The sequence below is a fragment of the Apteryx mantelli genome, chromosome 7 (genome assembly GCF_036417845.1).
Source record: "Apteryx mantelli isolate bAptMan1 chromosome 7, bAptMan1.hap1, whole genome shotgun sequence".
Taxonomy (NCBI): domain Eukaryota; kingdom Metazoa; phylum Chordata; class Aves; order Apterygiformes; family Apterygidae; genus Apteryx; species Apteryx mantelli.
In genome coordinates this window covers 28,396,467-28,419,690 of record NC_089984.1, presented here as the reverse complement: position 1 = coordinate 28,419,690, position 23,224 = coordinate 28,396,467, and the positions used below count along the sequence as shown (strand labels likewise).

General features: G+C 54.1%; 1 protein-coding gene across 4 annotated transcripts; it reads left to right on the top strand.

Annotated features, from left to right (window-relative positions):
• Positions 1–809: 809 nt before the first annotated feature.
• ABCC2 (ATP binding cassette subfamily C member 2) lies at positions 810–22,267 on the top strand. Of its 4 annotated transcripts, XM_013955004.2 has the most exons (32): positions 810–1,316; positions 1,881–2,054; positions 2,531–2,656; positions 4,289–4,423; positions 4,813–4,935; positions 5,325–5,380; positions 5,832–6,063; positions 6,680–6,861; positions 7,456–7,633; positions 8,135–8,389; positions 8,859–8,924; positions 9,450–9,587; positions 9,932–10,078; positions 10,392–10,476; positions 10,795–10,861; positions 11,082–11,208; positions 11,438–11,614; positions 12,204–12,371; positions 12,703–12,889; positions 13,784–13,916; positions 14,351–14,456; positions 14,758–14,977; positions 15,433–15,587; positions 17,339–17,494; positions 17,596–17,795; positions 18,800–18,926; positions 19,340–19,441; positions 19,536–19,679; positions 20,240–20,398; positions 20,566–20,732; positions 21,161–21,355; positions 21,752–22,267. In XM_013955004.2, the coding sequence occupies exons 1-32, from the start codon at positions 1,275–1,277 to the stop codon at positions 21,879–21,881; spliced, it is 4,659 nt and encodes a 1,552-aa protein (XP_013810458.2). In that variant the 5' UTR covers positions 810–1,274; the 3' UTR covers positions 21,882–22,267. The 4 variants fall into 4 exon arrangements, with proteins under 4 accessions (XP_013810458.2, XP_067156198.1, XP_067156200.1 ...); XM_067300097.1 differs by lacking the exons at positions 14,758–14,977; positions 15,433–15,587; XM_067300098.1 differs by lacking the exons at positions 810–1,316; positions 1,881–2,054; positions 2,531–2,656; positions 4,289–4,423 and having other exon boundaries at positions 4,935–4,958.
• The last annotated feature ends 957 nt before the right edge of the window (positions 22,268–23,224 follow it).

Below are 23,224 nucleotides of genomic sequence, written 5' to 3'. Positions count from 1 at the left end.
AGGGAGTGACTGCTCCATTCAGTTGTTTCTTGTCTAATACATCAGATTGCTGCTCTTATCAGCAGTGTGTTGGCTCTGGCCTGGAGGGCCCAGGACCTAGGGCAGCTTTGTTTACAAAAATAAAAGTAGATTTAATCAGTCAAGCTGATAATAATTAACCAAGCAGTCCTCTGTATTATCATGTCTCTGGTCTTTGGACCTTCCTCTGCTATTGATAGCAAGGGGATTGTTCCTGAGCAATTACTCATTTAATCACCCTTGACTTCTGAGCTACATAGTAACAATGTTAGCAATGAGACAGCAGAATCCTGTCATCCCCCCGCCCCATCTACCCCTTTTACCTACTGCTTCCCTAGAGCCTGCATGACAAAGCAAACTGTTCCAGCCTTAGGATAGCACCAGCCCCTACTCCCTTCTCCCTGCCATCCTAAGCTGCAGGGTGACAATTTAGTGAGAGTCATCCTCCCTGGCAATGGTCCTCTGACTGTTTCAGATTGGAAATTAGAATGAAGTTTCAAAGAATCTTCTTGGCTTTGCAGTCAGCCAGCTGCTATGACATGCAGCTTCAAGCTCTGTGAACGTAGAGATGTGGGAAAGGGAGAAGCAACTGTGAGAGATGAGAAAATCTCCAGGTTCTGTGGGCAAGAAAAAGTTGGTAAAAGGAACCACTTTTGGCTCACAAAGACCACTGTAGCATGAGGTCAACTCAACTGCCTGACTTAGCAGGTCACCGGGTCCAGAGCTCTGCTGGTGGCCCAGGCCTCCTTGTTGGAGTGGCACATGAGAAAAGAGTTACTGTCCTCTCTGGCACCTGAAGGTCTAGACTTTGCTTGACTTTTTGACAGTATTTGGCAGGCTTGTTCTGGCAGGAACAAGCTGTTGCACCAAAGTAGGTTGCCTTTTGTGGATCAACACAAGCTTGTCTCATATGGTGTGCACTGATAAAGGCTGTGATTTCTGAGCCATGGCTATGGTGTCCTGCACTGACTATGTGACAGCAGCTTTCTTGCATATTCCCTAGCATCTCTCTCGTGGGACCTTCCTCTCCTCCCTTCTCTAGGGCTTCTGTAGTTTGCCAAGTTTGCTTTCAGTCACTGCTTTGGTCTGTGGTGTTGTACATTAGCACTAAGTTAACAATTAACTGCCTGTCATCAGGGACCTTATCACAGCACCATCAGTGGGTGTGTGGGGACTTTTATCCCAAACGTCCACCTAGAGATCTCACAACCAGGCAGAGCGAGGGAAAGGAGCTGCTGTCTCTTCTTGCTGGAGCCATGTCAGCAGCCCTGGAGGAGTTCTGCGGCTCTGTCTTTTGGGTGAGTGGCTGCGTCACCCCTGATCACCCATCCTTGGTGCAGGACACTCAGTGAAGAGGGAGACCACTAAATCCCACGGCTCAAAGCACAGGCTTGTTTAGCCAGTGGGTCCAAGTGCCAGTGTTAGGCAGAGGTCCTGGTATTTGTACCGGGGCTTACACAGTGCTGAGTGCTGTACACTGCCAGGGCAGCTTGGGTGGTATCCATGAGACAATGATCCAAATGATAGTTCACCAAGTGAGCCCTGTTCTGCCTTAGCCCCACAGCCCAGCTGTGAAGGCAGGGCACCCTCAACAGACCTCTCAGGAAATTATTCAAGCCCAGCTACTGCAGCTGCCTTGGCTCCAGGAAGGGGTGGTTGTGGGAAGATGGATCAAGAGGGGGATCTTGGGTGGGGACTGAAATGCTCAGCCAGGGTCAGGAAGACGGATGTTGAGGAGGGGGGTGCGATGGGGTCGGAAACAGGGTGAATAGGAGCTATAGGAGCGCTGGCTCTCGTGCTGTGAGTCAGGTGAGGGTGGTGCAGTCCCGAATGACTTGGCTGTCTGTCCTTGTTGCCCCCAGAACGCCTCATTCCTCGCTCGCCCAGATGCCGACCTGCCAATCTGCTTCCAGCAGACCGTGCTGGTCTGGATCCCCATAGGCTTCCTCTGGATTTTCACTCCCTGGCAGCTTCTGCCCATGTGCAAATCCAAAGCCAAGAAATCATCTCTGACCAAACTCTACATCACCAAACAGGTGGAGTGGGGCTGAGGGAGGCTAGGGCAGTCTGGGATGGAGGGATGGTGAGTGGAGAGCCTCTGGGCTGGAGATGGGTGCAGGATGGAGAGATGAGAGGTGTTGGAGAGAGGGAGCAATGAGCTGGGGCACTGTCTGGTACAGAAGACTAAAGGGAGGCCAGGAAGAGGTGTGTCAGACAGAGGGGATGACAGGGTGGGGGATACTCTTGGAGGGTGGGCTCAGGTGTGTGTTGGGGTCTCTGAACTGGTGGCTTGTGATGGGCCATTGTGCTCCAAGCTTGAAATGATGGCAGTGCTCATGTGGAAGTGCTGCAGGGGGGCCTAGAAAGCTTTCCCAGGCTGGGTTTGGGTTGGAGGGGGTGTAACGGTGTGTGGGGCCCAGTGCTTCTCCCCGCAACCGTGTTCTCTCCTGGTGGTTCCTAGTGCCCATGATGGACTGGGTCTCTCCTCATGGATACTCCCTTCTCCACACAGGTGCTGGCTGCATTGCTGATGCTGACAGCAGTGGCAGAGTTGGCACTGGCATTCGTAGGGGACGTGAGGCAGGACCAGCCGCTGCCTGTCCAGTACACAAACCCCAGCCTGTACATTGTCACCTGGGTAAGGGATCACCTGGCAAATGTGCCTTATGTCACCAAAGAGACAGGGTGTGAGACTGTGGGGCCAAACAGTACCTAACTGGACAGCAAGAAAACTTCCATAGCACAGAGGTCAGTGGGGAGCTGCATCCACCAGGGAAACATCTCCTGGAAGACGGGCAGGGACCAGCTCTGCACTCATATGGTTGGTGCACAAGGCAATAGGTTGAGAGCAGCTGTCTGGCTGTACGGTGCTGCCTCCGTTTATCCTTAAATTCCTTAAATCTGGTATGGATACTTTGCCTGTGAGTTTAGCTGAGCTCTGTCTATGCCTGGCAGAGACTTTAGTAACCTTCCTACTTTGAGGAAGGCCCCAGACATGGCCAGACAAGGCAGGATGGGGCAGTGGGAGTTCTGCGCAAAGCACAGCTATAGGCAACACGGTAGACAAGCTGCTGAACATGGGGATACATCAAAAAGGATTTGGCTGCTTCTCTGGGAAGTGATGGGGGCAACCCCAGAAACTGGAATTATGGCTCAGCAGCCAGGCTAACAAGCAAAGCTGCTCTGGGAAGAAATGTAGGGCAGGGAGAGAATAGTGTGGGCTTTGCAGGACTGACTGCACATTGCAAGCATCAGTTCATGGCAGGCTATGCTGCTCTGACATCTCACAGTTTCCCATGGGTTGCTGCTGAATTTTGTGTGGAGATCTGAAAAATGCCACAGACTATCCAGGCAGAGGAGACTGGAGGGGTGTTTCGGATAACCATGTGAGAGAGAGGTGCTGCAGGGGAAGCACACAGTGCCTGGGTTTAGGCTCTAGGCTTTGGAGAAAGGGCAAGGACAGATCTATGGGTCTGGGCTCTCTGCAGGCTGCTGCTGTGGCCCCAGAGAGCAGCAAGATGTCTAGGACGTGGAGAATGAGCAGAGAGTGAACTGGCTTTCATGGGCTTGTCTGGGCAAAGCACCTGGTTACTAGGTTTGGTGGCCTATGTTACTCACAAATCTTGAGAAGCTAATGACATAGTAGAGCCTATTTGCTTGATCAAATATACACACAGAAGTACCAGATGTCTTGAATAAGATATGGGATATTGTAAAACAGTCCTAATGATGTCATAAAATTCTGGAGCTGCACTGATGAGTAAAAGAAAGACCTCAGATTGCTATTCTTGGTACTTTGGCATTTTGGTTGGTTTCATATGTGGAGTTTATGAGAGATTTTAAGCCAAGGGACTGCCATGGGAGGCTGCTGTGCCCGGCTTGGAGGCAATATTGAGAAGACAGGGTGATGCCTTTTGCCTGCCCCTTGCAGCTGGGCAGGGTAATAATCCCAGGTGAGAACAGCTAACGAGAAATAGTGTGCTGCTGTAATGCTGAGGTGCCTTCAGACTCTGCTTTTCATACAAGGAGCCTGATGGTATGTTTTCCTGAAATAAACCTTTGCCCTGTGTAATTGACTCTGAAGCTTATGTAGAGTTGGCAGTGAGTTCAGGCACGAGGAGCTCAGTGTCCAAGGCAGTGAATCCCAGAGGATCACATGTGCTGGCGTCCCAGGGCACGTGACCCTGACAAATGTTTAGAGCCCAGGCCAGTCCTGCTGCCCTGCCTGGATGTCTTCTCAGTGCTGTTTTGACTGTTTTTCTCCCACCAGCTCCTGGTCCTACTGATCCATGATGCACGACGCTTCTGCTTGCGCAGAGACTCGGGAATACTTTTCTGCTTCTGGATCCTGTCCCTGCTCTCTGGGATAGTCTCATTCCAGTCACTCATCCGAAAAGCACTGCAGGTTAGGCTTGGCAGGAAGCTGTGCGTTTTCCCATGGTTTTGTCTTGTTCCCAAGGAAAATCCCTTCTGACTTCATCTCTTAAGAAGCTCCTGGTGGAGGACTGAGGTCCCAGCCACCTCAGGGACTTTGGGGAACCAGGAGAAAGCTGGGGAGGAATTGCTCTTTGAATTCTTCCTCTTCCTTTGGGAGGCATAAACTCTTTGTGACTAGTTTCTCCCCTTATGGACTTCTATGCAGAAGACCAGGGGGAAGCGGAGAGGGATGGCTGAAGGGGAGCTGAGCCAGAATGCAGAGGGGCTTTTGCACTGTCCTGGGGATGTTCCAGCTCTTAGGGCCAGGTGGCCTTGAAACAGGCCCCAGTAGTAATGCTGGACTTCCCACTCCTGCAGGCCCCAATCTCCGACGTGCCACGGTTTGTCCTTTTCTTCATCTCCTATGGGCTTCAGCTGCTACTTTTCCTTGTATCGGGCTTCTCAGACATCGCCCCAGAAGCAAAGGAAATCACCAAAAAGGTGCGAGGTCCATGCAGGATCGGGTAAGGGGCTCAGGGTATCACATCCCAGCTGGCATTGCCTGGGATAGGGTGGGGGTGCATCAGGTTGGCTAGCCCAGGTGGGCTCCCGGCAGACACTCCTCTTCACCCCTGCATGAGGGCAGGCCTGGGGGCCTCAGCAGGGCACACGGCGAAAGCCAGAGCCTGCAGCCCAGGGCATCCTGCATGTGTGTCCAAGTGGAGCCACTTCTGACTCTGGGATGGGGCTCCCTCGGGCTGGAGCTGGCACAGTTTGAAACCCCTGTGCTTTGTGGCTGGGGGTGCTGAGTCGACTCTTGCCATCACAGCTGGTTACCTCTGAGCACCCGCGATCCCTCGGTACCCACTTCCTTTTGCTTTGTGTCCTAGAACCCAGAGGTCACAGCCTCCTTCCTGAGCTCTGTCACCTTTGACTGGTACACCAGGTGAGCAGGGCTCCCCAAAGGTCTGGGGCTGGCGTAATGCAGGGGCACATTAGGGCTGGCACAGTGTCGTGCGGGTGAGCCTGCAGCCCAGGCTGCTTTGGGGTAGCTGTGAGCCATGAGCATTTGGTGCAGTCTGTGCAGCATGAGCTTGGCTCCTTCCTCCCTTGCTGCACACTGGTACCAGGCGCATTGGGCCAAGCTTGCAGGTAGTAGTGATCTGTTGCTCCTGTTTCACATGGCAGAGAAGTGGTGGAGCTGCTTGCGAGCAGGAGGTAAAGCTGCAGCCATACTGTGATGTGTGAATACAAATTGAGGCTTAGCTGGGTGCTGGGTGTGTACCTCTCCTTCCATCAGGGCCAGGCTGAGTGTGAAGGCTCAGTGTCTGCAGTAAGGGCTACCCCTCAAGTGCCGTGTGGGGACCTTGCTGAAGGCAGGTTTCTATGCCCCACAGCATGGTTTTCAAGGGCTATCGCAAGCCCTTGGAGATGGAAGATCTCTGGGACTTGAAAGATAAAGACAAGACGAAGACTATTTCTGCCATATTGGAGAAGAATATGAAAACTATGGTAAAGAAGGCCCAAGCAGAAATGGAGAAAAGGAAACGCAAGAAGAGACTCCGGGAAAGTGACCCAGACCATGGGAGCAAGATGAGCAAGGCCCAGAGCCAAGACATCCTGGTGCTGGTAAATCCCTTCCCACTCCTGGCCTTGTGTGGGACTCAAAGATCCAAGCCCAACTGTATGGAATAGGGTCACCTCATCCCCCTGCTGCCCCCACTGCTGAGTTATCCCTGCTTTAATTATGCAGGGCCATGGGCAAGGATGACATAGTCTCCCCCATCCTGAGCAGATCCCTTTGTTTCAGGAGACCAAGAAAGTCTCCATCCTTCTGTCCTACAGAAGGGCAGGAACCATCCTCAAGTCTGAAGTGCAAGCAGCTACCTTTTCTCTTTCTGTCCCTTCCCCAAATACCTTCCAGCAATGAGGTCTGAGTGAGAATCACCTTGTATCAGGCCCCAGCCTCAGATCTTTCTGAGGTGCCTGACTTTGGGTCACTTGGGGTCAGGCTGGTCTTGGGATTGCAACAGTTGTCTTTAGAGTATCTGAATCAAGGAAGCAGGTGTTAGTGTTAGGGGTGCATGACGTGTGACCAGTGAGAGGGAACATGAGCAGAGATAAAGGTAAGGCCTCATTCAGGATGCCTGACCTGGGGGCTATGGGAATAGCCCTGGAAGCATCCTTTCAGGTGGAAAAAGCCTGTGCAACCACCTCCTTTACTTACGTGTGCGTTTCCCTCTAGGAGGAGAAGCAGACGAAGGGAAAGAGGAAGGGGGCCAAAGGGGACTCTGGCCCTCACAAGGATTTCCCTAAGGGCTGGTTGCTGAAAACCCTGTTTAAGACCTTCTGGCAGAACCTCCTGCTGTCGGTGGCTTTCAAGCTGGTGCATGATGGACTGGTGTTTGTCAGCCCCCAGCTGCTGAAGTGAGTCCTTTCTCTCCTCCCCTGTCCATGCATTATCCAGGCCTTCCACCCAGCCCCACCATGTCCATGTGTGTGCAACACCCAACCCAACCACCTCCATACGTGCACATGTCCCAGCCCACACCCTGGGGACTTTTTTTGCCCCAACCAAAGCTATGAGAACCTTTTGGGTTGCAGTTTAATGAACAGCTGAACAGATCCAAGCTCAATTCCAGCCACCAAGAACAAGGGCTTGCTCCCTGCTCCCTACATCCAACTTCACGCAGTTGTGTTCCCTCCCTAGAGATGGCTCTGGCTCTCGTTGGGCCCATCCATGTGTCAATTCAGTTCAGCCCGGCAGAACCTGGCTGGTGCATTTTCCAGAGCTGCAAAGGTGTCTGTGGATAATCTGACAGCAGTGACCCACTGCTGTACATGAAATGCAGTCTCCCTCGGAATGGGGGAGGGGGGGCAGCTCCCTGAGCATAGAGTCAGCTGTTTGGGTAGGGTCTCTGTAGCTACTCCTGTGAGGATCCTCTCTCTGTGTTGGTCTGGAACATCCTGCTTGGGTCTGTCTCAGTCTGGTGGATGTCTCATGGGTCGCTCTGCCCCCAGGCTGCTGATCGCCTTTGTGTCAGATCCGGAGGCATTTGCCTGGCAAGGCTACCTGTATGCCACCCTGCTCTTCCTGGCAGCGCTGGTTCAGTCCCTCTGCCTGCAGCAGCACTTCCACTTGTGCTTCCAGCTTGGCATATCTGTGCGTGCCAGTCTCACAGCTGCCATCTACAAGAAGGTTGGTATGGCCTTGTTGGCATCCTCTGTCTGCTCCCTCCCAGCTGGGCTGGGGATACCACTACCCTTTGCCTCCATCAACCTGGGACAACTGGGGTGTAAGTCTTTTCCTGCCTAGAAAGGCATGTGAAGAGCTCAGCTTGTGGGATACCTGCCACGTGCTGGGGACACCATGGGTGCTAATTTTGCCCAGGACCTGGGTGCTGCAACTGTGTGTCTGTCGGCTGCCAGAGGCTGAGAAGGTTTCTCTTCACAGCAGTGCAAGATCTAGGATAACTGCTGCTGGGATTCCTGCACAGGGACGTGTTTCTTTGCCCCCAGCAATGCAGTGGCTCCTGGTGTGCAGGCAGTGATGAGAGCACACGTGCTTAGCAGAGAGGAATCCAGGAGCAAACCCAGGAGCAGTTTCAGCCTGGCCTGCTAATTCCTTGCTCTGTGCCATGCTGCTGGCATCCAGGCTGCTCCCAGACAGGCTTGCAGTGACTATGCACTCTCTCTCCAGGCACTCACCGTATCCAGCGCCACTCGCAAAGAGTCCACTGTGGGAGAGACCGTGAATTTGATGTCCGCTGATGCCCAGAGATTCATGGACATGGCCAACTTCATTCACCAGCTCTGGTCATGCCCCCTGCAAATTGTCCTCTCCATTGTTTTCCTGTGGATGGAGCTGGGCCCCTCTGTCCTTGCTGGTATTGGAGTCATGGTGCTGCTCATCCCTATAAATGGGTTTCTGGTCACCAAGGCCAAAGGCATCCAGGTCAGTGGTGGGTGCAAGATCCTTCCTGCCTCCCCAGCTCCTGAGGCCTATTGCTGTTCCCTCAATTTGTTTTCCACACTCTCTTCCCTGCTACACCGTAGGTCTTTTTGAGCTTGGGAAGTTCATCTTACTTTGGCTGGGTGGGCCCTAGCCTGATCTGAGGGGCGATGAGTGGGTGAGGTGAGCAGGATGCAGGCGAGACCTGTCCTACCAGCTGAACTTGAACAGGGCTGAGTACAGCTTTGAGGACTGAATGCAAGATATTACCAACAATAAAATATAATTCTAGTTTTTACCTGACAACACAGCCACAGAGAGCCAAGGTCCAGCTTTGTGAGACAGCTCCTTTGGGTTCTGGAGCTCAGCCTTCCCTTCCCTCCTGCAGCCTGGATGTATTTCCATGGGTGAGCTGAGCTGAGCTGTTGTCAGATTTAGGCATGGCCATGACCTCTGGCTCTTCTGTTTGCAGGTGAGGAACATGAAGAACAAGGATGAACGCATGAAAATAATGAATGAAATCCTTAATGGAATCAAGGTGAGCAGTGGAGTGCCCCCAGGCAGCTGCTGCAGCCCTCCCCTGAAGCACCCCTCTTCTTGTACACTATACCTGGAGGCAGTGCACTTTCACCCTGCAGCACCTGAATTATAGTCTAGCTTGGGACCACTGTCTGTGGGGTAGCCAACTCTCAATTCCTGCAATTCCCTTGGCTTCCTCACCTTGCAAAAGGTTGGCTGGGGAGGAGCTGTGAGTAGCTGGACCAAGCCTTGGGAGCTATGGAGATGGTTTCCTGGGAATTTCCTGGAGAGCCATGATGGGGAGCAGGCTGCTGTGATGGCAGAGGGGCTCTCAGTGACCTGGTAAGCTGAGGATGAGGGAGTGGGAATGCTGTGGGGAAGTGCCCTGAGCTGTGGGCCAGGACGGGGCGGGAGAGATGCAGTGGGCAAACAGGCTTCTGAGCAAGCCAGAAGTCGGTGTTGGAGGTGCTGGGACCTGGCAAGCCGAGTGTGGAGATGGGAATTCCTGTGAGGCCAGCATCTGCTCATCCTGGTTATTCCACAGATCCTGAAGCTTTTCGCCTGGGAGCCCTCATTTGAGAAGCGAATCAAGGAGATCCGGGCACGTGAGCTCAGGGACTTGCTGAATTTTTCTTACCTGCAGTCAATCTCCATCTTCGTCTTCAGCTGTGCCCCCTTCCTGGTGAGTTCCAGCAGCCTGGGGAGGACTTGGCCTGCACCTTCATCAGAGCTGGATGAGGCTGTGTCCAGGGGGATGGGAAAGATTGGGGACCTCAGCTGGAGTGCAGCGAGGGGGAGTGGAGGCACATGCTGACAGATGCCCAGCATGCAGAGTAGGGTCCTGGCTTCTGACAGGACAGCACTGGGGAAAAAGGGTCCCATCAGAGTGGAGAGACAGGGCCCAGAGGAGGAGGGAAGCACCCCAACAGGAGAGCACTGCAGAGGCTTTAGGGGAGCACCAGGGGCTGTACCTTATCTGCTCACAGCCAGGGCGATGGCGGCTTTCTCTGACGGTACTTGTCCCAGGTCTCCCTGGCCAGCTTTGCTGTCTACGTACTGGTGGATGAGAACAATATCCTGGATGCACAGAAGGCCTTTACTGCCATCTCCCTCTTCAACGTGCTGCGCTTCCCCATGGCAATGCTGCCCATGGTCATCTCTTCCTTGGTGCAGGTCAGCCCCCATATAGGGCAGAGGGTGGAGGTCTCATGATACCTCTGTCCAAACCAGCACATGGTGTTTGGGGCTCAGATGTATGATGGGCCTAGGGCTTGGACACCCAGGCTCGATACATAAGGTTCTATTGGCAAATGGGTGTGACAGGACTCACAAATGTGACATCGACTTGGGGCTCAGATCTTGGGGCTGGTGCTTGGGTGGGAGCTATGTGCATGAGGCTTGAGTGGGGTGCTCTGCTCATGGGGCTCCTGCCAGACCACCCAGCTGTGCTCCATGCCCATATGCCCCCCTCTCTCTGCCACGGCAGACCAATGTGTCGACTGAGCGACTGGAGCGGTACCTGGGCGGAGAAGACCTGGACACCTCAGCTATTCACCATGATCCCATTTCAGGTAGGTGAACCTCCAGGTCTGTCCCTGTGGGTCACAGGCTAGCCTCACCCTGCGCCACTGTGCAGGCCCTCTCTGCAACAGACAGTGCAAGCTGAGCTGGGGGCAGTGTGACAATAGGGGTAACTATCTGCAAAGATGGAGCTGTGTGGGCAGAAACTAGGCAGTCCAGGTAAGGGGCTGTGTGGAAGGGCTTGGGGGCCGTGCAGGCTGGAGTTGGGGATATATGGGCTGGGGCTGGGGACTAGACAAGCTGGTGTGGAGCATGCTGGCTGAAATGGGGTGCTTTTCAAGCCTTGAGGTATGGCTCTCTTTTGACAGGCAGTGCTGTGTGTTTCTCAGAGGCCACATTTGCCTGGGAGCAAGATGGCAATGCTGTGATAAGAGAGTGAGTGCTCTGCACCGTGTGGGGGCCAGATGGGTGAGGAGAGGGAATCTTGGTCCCTCACTGTACCTTGTTTGTTGGGGATGGCGCTTGGCTCTTCACAGTGCTGGCTGCAAGTCCTCCAGAGATGCTCTGCTCTGCTCTGCTCTGTGTTTGTCCCATGCAGGCAGTGCAGGAGCCCATGGCCAGTACAACTGCTTACTTGGCCCTCATGTCTTTGCAGTGTCACCCTGGACATCACACCTGGGAGCCTGGTGGCTGTGGTGGGGGCTGTGGGTTCAGGCAAATCTTCGCTGGTGTCAGCCATGCTGGGAGAGATGGAGAATATCAAGGGACACATCAATATCCAGGTGAGAGGAGCTGGCCAGTGCGAGGGGCTGTGGGCTGGTTGGGAGCTTGGCAGGGAGATGGCAGGGCAGGACCGCTCTGGGACAGTGAGCACACCAGGCACTGACTGTCTGTGCAGCCTCCCGGCTTAGGGACTGGACTGATCCCAGAGAGGTGGGCCAGGGCTATGGGAGGTGGTAGTGTTCAGGCTGGTGCCCCAGCAACACAGCTGTTGTTGAATCTCTCTGTCAGGGCTCCCTGGCCTACGTCCCCCAGCAGGCCTGGATCCAGAATGCCACGCTGAAAGACAACATCCTTTTCGGGTCAGAACTGGATGAAGCCAGGTATCAACAGGTCCTCAAGGCCTGTGCCCTCCTTCCTGACCTGGAACTGCTCCCTGCAGGCGACCAGACAGAGATTGGAGAGAAGGTATTGGCTCTGGGCACTACAGGATGAGGTGGGGATAAACAAATGTGGGGCAATCAGGGCACAGGAAGGGAGAAATAGATGTGCAAGTCCTGGGAGAAGGAACAGGTGTCTCTCATGGGCTAACAGGTCTGGGTGGCCCCTGGGTGCATGGGAAAGGGGAGAGAGGTGGTAAGAGTGGCATGGGAAGGGGCAGAGAGATGCACAGTAGGCGTACAAGGCTCAGCAGGAGAGTGTTTGGTGGCGGGAGCAGCCTCCACCTTGCACGGGAGCGTAGTACACACAGAGATGAGACAGCATGATGCTTCAGTGGGTGCTTGTATGAGGGTAGCTGTCTGTGCCGCTACCAGAGTGTCCTGGGGTTTAATGGTGGGGAGGAGCACTGGTGCCTGGGGTCCTCTGAGGGCATATTGTGGCGTGCATCATGCTGCTGCGGCCTACCCACACCTGTGTGTAGTGGGGGAGACAAGCAAGGTGTGTTTGGGGAGGGCCGCCAAGTTTCCTGTTAACATGAGCTTTCTGGGTGTGGAGCAGAGGAAAGAGCTGTTGCCCAGTGCCAGGCAGGGGCTCATGGAGGTTCCTTCCCTTTCAGGGCATTAACCTGAGTGGGGGTCAGAAGCAGCGAGTCAGCCTGGCCCGGGCAGTGTACAACAACGCAGATATCTACCTGCTGGATGACCCCCTCTCTGCCGTGGATGCACATGTTGGCAAGTACCTTTTTGACCATGTGCTGGGGCCAAAAGGGCTGCTGCAAAAGAAGGTGAGTACTTCTGCTCTCCCCCCCGGGAACTGACCATGCCAGAATTGCCTGACGTTGTGTTGGCCATCCAGGGGAGGCTGAGGCTGCTTGCTGGGGACAGAGTGGGGTCCTGCAGACCTTCAGGTGGGGCTGCAGCAGGAAGGAGAAAAGTCCTCATGGGTCTCCAGAGGGGTGCACATAAGTGAAGAGTGCCCTATGGGTCCCCAAAGCTGGGCAGTGATAAGGAAAGAGGTCCCCAAGTAGGGGAAGGAGAGCCCGCAGGCCCAGGGCTGAGGGGAGAGGGATGCTCTGATGCTCACTGCCCTGCAACCACAGTGCCACTTTGTTGCAGACACGGATCTTGGTGACGCACAGTATCAGTTTCCTGTCGCAGGTCGATAACATTGTGGTGCTGGTGGCAGGAGCAGTGTCTGAGCATGGCTCCTACAGCACCCTGCTTGCGAACAGGGGGGCATTCGCCCAGTTCCTGAACTCCTACGGTGCCCAGGAGAAGGATGCTCCAGATGAAAAGGCTGCAGGTACTGGGCACGCCACTGGGCTGGGGCAAGCGAAGGGGGCGCGTGTGTCTCAGGGTTTTAAAACCTGCTTCCTTGGTCTGATCTGGCTCTGTCCAGCCCCGACCCCAGCAGTGGTCATTGTGAATCCTTCCCAGGTTCTTACAATCAGCAGCTCAAGGAGTTTCTGCCTCAAGTAGTTGCATCCAGGCATTGCATTGAATAGCCACCAAAGGACTTAGATAAGTTTTTGAGTCCCTTTTAAATTCATTTATGTTTATGGCTCCCATAATCTTCCCTGGCAACAGGCTTTGCACCTTAATGATGCCGGAGTAAGAAAGATTCTTTTGTTTATTCTAAACATCATGTTGGATGATATTTTGTCTTTCTCAGCTCCCCAACACTATAAGGAGGAGTGGTTTCAGGTCAGGCTTAAGCTCACCATGCCTTGGCTCAGCCCTGGGTAGGTACTAATAATGCAGGTGCCCTGCTGGAGCCTGGCTGTTTCCAGTCTGTCCCTGCAGGACCCATGTCCCATCTGCTCAGAGGTGGTCAACCTCTGCATGCTCCTGAACTGGAGTAACATGACCTACCAAGTCTTGCGCTTTCTAAACCAGCACGAATCTCTCTGCAAGGTTCCAGCAGTGACACTGGGATGGACCAGCAGCAGGGTCTGCCTCTGTGCAGGCCTTTAGCCCTGCATCCCCTGTCAGTTCTCCCTCTAGCACAGTACCCCAGTGGGTCTCTTCCTTCTCCTGCTGTACTGGGCTCACAGGAGAGTTTGTGGTAGGAGGACACAGCCTGAGCCTGGGGTGCAGGGCTAGAGGAGAGGGGCATGAGTGCGGCAGAAGTGTAGTATGTGGGATCTGCTCTCTCCTCAGTGCCTGACTCTACCCTCCCTCTTTCCTGTGCCTATAGCTGTTGCTTTAATTGAGGATGAAGAGCAGGGTGATGAAAACACTGAGCCCTGTGTGGAGGAGGGTCCTGATGATGTGGTGACCATGACAATGAAGCGAGAGGCCAGCATCCAGCGGAGAAAGTTCAGTCGCAGGTGAGGACCTGACCTGAGCTTGCAACCCGCTGCCTTGCCTCCTGCATTGCTTCCTGGGAGGCAGGGGTCCTGGGGGGCTTCACTGGGGGATTCCTGAAGAGAAGGGGCTGCGAGCCCCCATACCCATTCTTACCATGGGGTGGGCTGGTTCAGGAGCATCTGACCTTGCCTTTACCCACTCTGCTGTATCACACTCTCACCCTGCAATCTTGCCTGAAACTCCTACCACTGGGCTGGTTCTGCGAGCTGGGCCTAGGGACTGTGATTTCATATCTGGAAATGCCTACGACTTCCACAGCTCGTTCAAAGCTGCCTGAGTCAGGACATTCCCTGGAGGGCTCTGGCACACGCCAGTGCAGCACGGGGACAGACTCCCAGGAGAGGGGGAGCCATGCAGCACCCTGTGAATAATGGCTACCATCCCTTCCCTGCAGCCTCAGTGCAAGGAGCACCAAGTCCTACCAGGAAGCCCAGAAGGAGACCCCCAAGAAGCTGAAGGGCCAGCAACTGATTGAGAAAGAGGCTGTGGAAACTGGCAAGGTGAGGAGACTCAGTGCTACAAGATCCTGACTTTGGCCCAAAAAAACCGGCACCAGCTGTCTGTGTACCCATTGCAGCCAACAGGCACGAAAGGAGACAGTGCTGCTCGGATGTGTGGGGCTGGTGGGTGAGGGTGGCCCTGGCTGAGTGGGCATGTTGCTTGGCACTGTGCAGGGTGTTGGAGGGAGGACGTGTATGGAGGGGAGTGCTGTGGGCAGCGAGTCAGGAGTCCTGAGGCTGTAGGGGGGTGTCACCAGCTATGGCTTGTTGGACGGTGGTGATGGGCTGAACTGGTCTACAGGTGAAGTTCTCCATGTATCTGCGGTACCTGCGTGCTGTCGGCTGGGGATTTTCTTTCTGGGTTGCCATGGGCTACCTTGCACAATATGTTGCCTTTGTCGGGACCAACCTGTGGCTCAGTGCCTGGACTGATGATGCACAGCTCTACCTGAACCAGACCTACCCTCCAGGGCAGCGAGACCTGCGGATTGGTGTCTTTGGGGCACTGGGGGTAGCACAAGGTGAGTGTGGGAACACAGGGGATGCTGCTTACCTCAGCTACATGGTCCAGCAGGGAAAGGGCTTGCATGGCCTACAGCCAGCAGCACAGCAAGGAACAGGGTGTCTAGCATTGTGTCTGTCTGCCCACTGCAGCCTTCCCTCTCACTCCTGGCTGAACTGGGGACAGCATGAGCCCCATGTAAACTGCCCCAAGAAGACTCTGTTTGCCTCCTTAGGTTGAAGGTCACTGTCCTTAACCAGCATGGAGATAGTGCCAGGGCCCAAGCCTCTCCAGAAGGGTTAACATTCTTCATGTGCGGTGGGATGTGGTTAGTGGGGTCTCCCAAGGACTGGCACAGTGGCTCCCTGTGGACCTGCCAGCTTGGAGCTGCTTGATGTGTCCTGTGAGCCAAAGGGTGCCTGGGGCCAGTGTCCCATGTGAGCTTACACTGACTACTCGATGCTTTCATTGCAGCTCTCTTCCTATTCATTGCCACTATCCTGTCTGCCCACGGTGCTGTGCAGGCCTCCCGGGTTATGCACCAGCGGCTCCTCAGCAACATCCTGCACGTGCCCATGAGCTTCTTTGACACAACCCCTACTGGCCGCATCGTGAATAGGTTTGCCAAAGTAAGAAAACAGCCTGGGCATGGAGGTGGTGTCTGTTCTGGCAGATCTGGTCGGTCTGGAGAGTGTTGGGTAGTGGCATAACCCTGTTGCTGTTCAACACTGCACAGATGAGCACAGGTCAGGGCCTGGAAGGGACCGGGAGGGTACAGTGGATGCGAAGCTGGTCGTGAGCTCACAGTTACTCTTGCTGCGAATAAGGGAAGCCACATCCTGGACTATGCTAGGAGGAGAGTGGCCAGCAGATCATACGAAGTTGTTACCTCCTCTGCTCAGTGCTGGGGAGGTCATATCCGGATACTGTGTCCAGTTTTGGGAGCCCTGGGTCAAGAGTGCTGCAGAGAAACTGCAGAGGATCCAGAGGAAACTACCAAGATAAGCAGAAGCCTACAGCTCATGTCCCATGGCGAGACCTGGAGTGAGCCGGGCTAAGAGGAGGCAAAGGGGGGATATGCTCACAGCCTACAGCCACTTTGGAAGTGCAGCTACAAAGAAAATGAAGCCAAACTCCTCTCAACAATGCCAGGCGATATAAGGGGTAGTGGCCACAGATGGTAGCTTGAGAAGTTCAATATAGACCTCCATCCTTGGAGATCAGCAAGACTTGTCTGGAGAGAGCAATGGCTGATCAGATCTAGTGCTGGGAATAATGCTGCTGCGAGCAGGAGGTGAGGCTGGAGACCCCAGAGGTCCCTTCCAGCCAGCACATCTGTGATTCCATGGTTTGTGTACAGAGATATTGGGTTGCTTAGCACATCCTTATTAATCTTGTCATCTTTTTGTTCAAGTTCTAGAAAGGGGAGGAAATACAGTTAAAAAACTTGAAACGTTACATATTTAAGGAAATTGTAACATTATTCTTTGTTCCATTCCCTTGGTCACACTTCTCATTTTTGAGGGAAAAATCACAGTTGCCTGCAGCCAACTGTTGCTGTTGCTAGATCCCCTGTCCATCCTGCATCCCTCAAGGCAGGAGATGCCAACATCGCAGAAAGGATTGCAGAAGAAGAAAGGATAGACTGTATAGCTCTTGCTTTTCTGGGCCTGATTTACACTTTCAGTCTGGATACATGAGCCCTGTGCAAGGTTCGAGCACCTGCTTGAGGTCTGACTAACATGTCATGCTCTTGGGCTGCTTAGGGCATGTCAAGCTGTCCTGGTTACAGATTCACAGCAAAATATGCAGTCTTTGCTATGTAAATGAGACTCATAAAACAAAGGGGAAAAAGAGAGTGGGGGGAAAAGAGGCAGGTAATTTTAAATATGCTGTGACTCCACTTCTTGCTTTGGTGACATTTCTTGATTTTGTGAATTAAAATCTCTCTTGAGATCAAGACCATAGACCTGCTAGGTATACTCTGAGATGAGAGAGGATATGATGCCCAGCTAAAAGAGGGATGATGGCAAGGTTGGAGACCTGGATGCATCTGCATGGTCTTGGGGTCAGCCCTGCCTTCTTTCTGCCTTAGTTTCCTATCCTGAATCCTGCGACTAGGCAAAGAGGCACTTCCCAAAGCAGGCCCATACCAGAAGGGAATGTTACTTAGAGCTTCTCTATTAGTTCAGCTATTCCCAAGCTAGGGTCTGTGGCCCTAAACAGGGTTGTGACCCCAACAGCAGTTCAGTATCGTTCTGTATTTTTGCAAGTGTCTGACACTGTGTTACCATATGAGTGTGTAGGAACCTCGTATGTGTGGGGCCTCTGGGCTTTTCCCTCTCTCTGGGGTCACTGACTGCTTCTTTGTATGCTCCAGGACATCTTCACAGTAGACGAGACCATCCCCATGTCCTTCCGCAGCTGGCTCTCCTGTTCCATGGCCATCATCAGCACACTGCTTATGATCTCCCTGGCCACCCCATTCTTTGCCCTTATTATCATTCCCTTGGGCATCTTCTACTATTTTGTGCTGGTGAGTACCTTGGACCTGCGAGAGGCTTCTGCCCTGCATAGACCTATATCTTGTCCCTGCTGGGCTTTGTGTTGGTAACAGAGCTGTCTCCCTTGTTTCAGCGCTTCTATGTCTCCACATCACGCCAGCTACGGCGTCTGGACTCTGTTACCAGGTCTCCCATCTACTCCCACTTTGGTGAGACAGTATCAGGCCTGTCTGTGATCCGGGCGTATGGACACCAGGAGCGGTTCCTGCAGCAGAATGAGAGCACCGTGGACATCAACCAGAAAAGTGTTTATTCCTGGATAGTCTCCAATAGGTGAGTTTGCTCCTTATGCCCTGGCACAGCCTGAAGCATCTCTGCCCAGGGGCTCCTGGGTGCTGAGGGAGGTCCCTCAGATGCTGGAGTTCTCCCTGTTGATCTCAGGACATGCTGTGAGGGTCTGGATAGGAATAGGGGAGCTTAGCAGAGTGCCACAGTCTGTGGGAAAGAGATGTTTTAGGGTGATTTTGAATGTTAGAGTACAGGCCTCTGGGAGACGTCCAGAGCCTGGGCAGGGCAAGCTGCACAGTCAAGGACTGAGATAACTCTTGGTGCATTCTAGGAAGAGGCTGATGCTCCAGACCAGGTGGGAGTGCAATGGGGGCACTGTCTCGTGTTGGCGTGTTATTGAGTAGATGCTTTGTGTACGTAAGGTTTGTACCATTTGGGGTTCCTCTGATAGTTGGTGTTACCAGTACAGGAGGTCACATGTGAGACACAGGGAATGACTAGAAGGCCAATCAAGCATGCACTGGAAGCACTGGACATATAGAACATATAGGGTGACATAGAACAGGTAACAGAAAAGGACGTGGCGAGAGAACAGGGACAGGCATAGACACAACAGCAGTATGGGGGTGGTTCACTTGGAGAGTGGCAAGGGGGTGAGTTAATGGGAACCACAAGAGTGAGGGGGGTGGTTTGGGTGAGGTACTGCAAGGTGACTGGAGGGGACTTGATCAGGAGAGATGGGGATATATGAGTCTCCTGGAGCAGGAAGAATTGGAATGATTTAGGGAGAAACACAGAACTGTTTTACCATCATCTTGACAGATAAAATGAAACTGCTTGCAGAATTGGCTGCAAATCACATGCTACATAGGTGCAGGTACCATGTGTACAGCACTGAGCTCTGGGATAGATACTCAGGGATGCTAGTGTGATGCTGGTCTCACTGATGGTTGCTCCTGATGCCCAGAAAGGGTGATGCTGGCTTCCTGTGTTGGGTGCAGGCAAATGCTTCTCCCACCACTTCTCACAGCCATGCTTTCCCGGTGCAGGTGGCTGGCCATCCGTCTGGAGTTCGTTGGGAGCCTGGTGGTCTTCTTTTCTGCACTGCTAGCTGTGATTTCAAAGGGCACTTTGGAGGGCGGCATTGTGGGTCTTTCCATCTCCTCCGCCCTCAATGTGAGTCAGCGAAAGCTTTTCTTGCGGGGCAGGGCTGTCTGGGAGCAACACTCTGATGGCTCTGGGCTGGCTGCAGGATGCTGCATCCAGCTCTGAAACACGGAGGGGGGATCAGCTGGGATGGTGCCTCATGGGGAGGGGATCACCTGGGAAACTGGTGTGGAGCCAGGGGAGAGTGCATCCCACTGCAAAGGGCTGCCTGCTGCTGTGGGGAGGAGCACATTGTCTCTGTGCCTCAGACGCTGCAGCAAAGCTTTTGAAGGGCTGGGGAAAGAGGGCGCTGGCTGGTGAGGGGGGAGTTACAGGCCAGGCCAGGGGTGCTCGTGCCCAGGTTGAGTCCCTGAGCTGAGGAGGGAGAGCTGTTTTTTCCTGGGCCTCACTGAGCTCTGCATCCTCTGGACTCTGCCACGCAGGTGACCCAGACACTGAACTGGCTGGTGCGGATGTCGTCAGAGCTGGAAACAAACATTGTGGCTGTGGAGCGGATACATGAGTACACGAAAGTGAAGAATGAGGTGAGGAGATCAAGGTCCAGGCAAATGCCTGCTGCACAGCTCAGTGCTAGCCAGCATTGCAGGGCACAGCTCCCTAACGCTCTTGTGCCCCCAGGCTCCATGGGTGACAGGGAAGCGCCCACCCCATGGCTGGCCCAGCAAAGGTGAGATCCAGTTCACTGACTATAAAGTTCGTTACCGACCTGAACTGGAGCTGGTTCTTCAGGGGATCACCTGCGATATTAGGAGCACTGAGAAGGTGAGGTGCCCTTGCTACACCCCTTCCCTAGCAACACTGCGTTAAAGGTGTTTCTGTCTTCTTAGCTTCTGGCTTCAGGCTGGGGAGGGATGGTGATGTGGACATGGCTCCTGGGGACTCCCAAGCTGCAGGGCAGTGACCAAGGGAGATGACCTGGGAGATGGTGATTGCAGATGCTTGCTCCCATCCCTGGTGTGCTGACAGTCTGTGGCTTGAACCTGCACAAGTCCTACAGCTGGAGGGAGTGGGGTTTGTGGCTGCAGCCAGCACAGGTCCTCTGGCAGCCCATGGTGGAGATGAGCCAGCAATGCTGCCAGCGGGACAGCACAGAGGAGCAGCATGCAGGGAGACAGGCCTGGTGGGCAGCAGGGTGCAGGGCTTTTGGGCTGCAGGGTGGAGCTGGCTCTACATACTTTCCCACAAGGATGGAGGGAGCCAGCAGAAGGCGAGGGGAGCATGTGTGGGGAGCAGGGGCCAGGAAGTCCCACCAGCCCAAGACAGAGAGCACCTGCCCTGTTTTCTTCAGCTCTGGCAGCTGGTCTAAATAGCTCCTTCCACAGGTTGGGGTTGTGGGCCGGACCGGGGCTGGGAAATCCTCCCTCACCAACTGCCTCTTCCGGGTGCTGGAGGCTGCTGGAGGGACAATCATGATCGATGGCTTGGATATTTCGATGATTGGCCTCCATGACCTGCGCCAGAATCTCACAATCATCCCCCAGGTGAGCTGACTCCAGCCTCCCCACATCCCACTGTTGTACAGCCTCCCCAGGCTGTTTGTTGTGGCCAAACATGGGGGCATGCAGCAGCCACGGGGCAGCCTGGAGCTGCTACCCCTGCTGAGTGGCCACGATCAGCATGGGCGAACACACTGTGCTGTCCCTGGCAGGACCCCGTGCTCTTCTCCGGGACCCTGCGGATGAACCTGGACCCCTTTGACCAGTACCCAGACGAGGAGGTCTGGAAGGCCCTTGAACTGGCCCACCTGAAGACGTATGTGCAAGACCTGCCCGAGAGGCTGTTTCATCTTGTGAGTGAGGGAGGAGAGAACCTGAGGTGAGCAGAGGAGCTGGGGCATGCCCAGCTCCCATCCCTTCCATTGGCCCCAAGAAAAAGGCTAAACTGGTCATGGTGGTGAGAGGGGGCCTCAGAGCAGCCTTGAAAGGCAGCCCTAGAGCAGAGCAGCTGTCCAGGGACAAGGGCAGAAGCTTCTGGGACTGAATGTGAGTGAAAGAAATTGTCCAGGAGTAGGGGCTGGTCCTCACTGCATGGGGGCCAGCATGAGCCAACCTTTCACTGGTGGTCCAGCGAGCAGGACACAGGGAGGTGGTGCCTGGGGTGGCAAATCATTAGCTGAGTTGAGGCTGGAGGGGCAGACATGGAGCTGGGGGACAGGGCAGTGTGTGGGAGCTGGGCCTGCAGACACCCTGCTGGTGCTCACCACCTTGTTTGCTTAGTAACTCATGTTCCCCACCTCATTGCAGTGTCGGGCAGAGGCAGCTCGTGTGCCTGGCCCGGGCCCTTCTCCGCAAAGCCAAAATCCTCATCCTGGATGAGGCAACAGCAGCTGTGGATCTGGAAACTGATCATTTAATCCAGACAACAATCCGGAGTGAGTTTGCTAACTGCACTGTCCTTACCATTGCCCACCGCCTCCACACCATCATGGACAGCAACAGGTACTGTGTGGCAAGGGGTAAATGGACCTCTGGACTCCTGGGATGGGGCAAGAGGTAGCTGACAGCAGAGGCAAGGAGGCAGCCAGAGGGCAGGGGTGGGTGCAGTGCCAAGGAAAGCAATATGCAGAGCTGCTAGGGGAGCAGAACAGAGGAGGGGAAGGATGGCCATGCATTGCTTGTGCCTTTGTGGGGAGAAACACATTCTTGGGATCCTGCTTCTTATCAGTAAAAAGCCATAGAGTAGTTGTTGACAGCCTTGGCCAGGTCCCTCATTTCTCTGCTGGGGGCTGAAGCACAGAACAGGGCTGTAGGAGCAGGCGTGGTGGTGGGGGCTGTAGGGCTGGGGCTGGCGGCTCAGATTGCGGGAGCTCACACGTTCTCATTCCCTGCTGTCAGGGTGATGGTGCTGCAGGCAGGGAGGATTGTGGAATACGACAGCCCTGAGGAGCTGCTTCAGAAACAGGGCCTCTTCTCTGCGATGGCAAAGGATGCTGGCATTATAAATGCACAAACCACCGTCCTGTAGCTCCAGTGGAGTAGCGTGTGATGTGCGGTCACACGGCTCCCTCCTGCTGGGACTCACTGAGCAGGCGCCTGGATCTCCCTGCAGCTGGGAATTTGCCCAGGAATTTGTCTCTGCAGCTGGGAAGCGAAGGGGAGAGGATGGCTTCCCTGGCTGTCAGGGACAGAGGATATGGACCTGAGTGAGCTTGCTTGACCTTGCTACTACACCCTGCCTACTGTGCACGAGGGCCTGCAGCTGTTTAATTTATTCCAGTACAGAGGGGAAAGTCATCTGTCAGATGGCGAGACTGTAGCCTCCTTGGGATCTTAGTTTTTGTACCAGGCTAGGGGAACCTAGCTGAGAGATACTGTAGCACTATGGAATGAAATTTACAGTTTAATCTAGGAGTGAATGTTATAATTTATTTACTTCTTGTAAATGTTTCTAGTCTTCCAACGAAAAGCCTGACTTTAGGCATGCTAAATATGCCTTGGTTTAGCTTAAAAAGCTGTCTAGTCCTTGGGGGAATGTGGTACACTGAGGTTATGCAGACACACAAGGCTAGAGCGTCCAAAGAGTGGCATAGGCATGCTCGAGCCTCTGCCCCCAGCATGAACATAGAGGCCCAAGTGCGTGGCTCCATGGGTGCCCAACAGTCGCAGCCAGAATCCCTCCTTGCAAGGGTCCTACAGAAATCAGAAGGGGTCTTATTGTCACTCCTGGACTTGAGGTGAGCCCCAGATCCACACTGCTGTAGGCACAGAGAGGACCATGCCCCAGGTGGCAGCTTTTTTATGTGCAACAAAGAATCCACCCCATCACACTATCAGGCCAGCAGAAATATTCATAGGGCTGCAAGATGGTGGTTAAGATGTTTGCTGGCAGTGGAGGTGGAGGAGCCAGGAGTTGGGACCTAGCTGTTTTCTTTATGGCTGTATCTGCCTTTGATTGTACTGTAAATAACTGAGGCAGTCCTTGGGACCCAGCTCTGACCACCGTAACCACGATTTGGGCACATTTTGGGCTGTGGGGCCAGACTACAAATGTGACTGTGGTGCAGACAAGCTGCTGGAGAGGTGCAAACTACACCAACATGGATGTGCACATGCGTGCGCGCACACACACACACACACACACACACAAACACACGTTTACTGTTGAGGGACACGAGCCACTCACAGCCCCAGCTGTAGCATTTAACACAGAGCCTGGGGAGAGGGCAGTGCAATATCTCTATGAAGATTAGTCTGATGAGGGTTTCCTAGCACCTGAGCTGCAGCCAGCACAAGCAGCCAGAGCAGAAGTGTGCTGGGTACCTTGTAAGGTAAAAGTGCCCTCAACAGCTCCTGTGGGGTCCACATTAA

Coding starts and splice junctions, on each gene's coding strand:
- ABCC2 (XM_013955004.2), top strand. CDS start 1,275: ATGTCAGCAGCCCTGGAGGAGTTCTGCGGCTCTGTCTTTTGG. Junction 8,390..8,858: donor CCAAGGCCAAAGGCATCCAG/GTCAGTGGTGGG, acceptor TTCTGTTTGCAG/GTGAGGAACATGAAGAACAA. Junction 14,457..14,757: donor AGGCTGTGGAAACTGGCAAG/GTGAGGAGACTC, acceptor ACTGGTCTACAG/GTGAAGTTCTCCATGTATCT.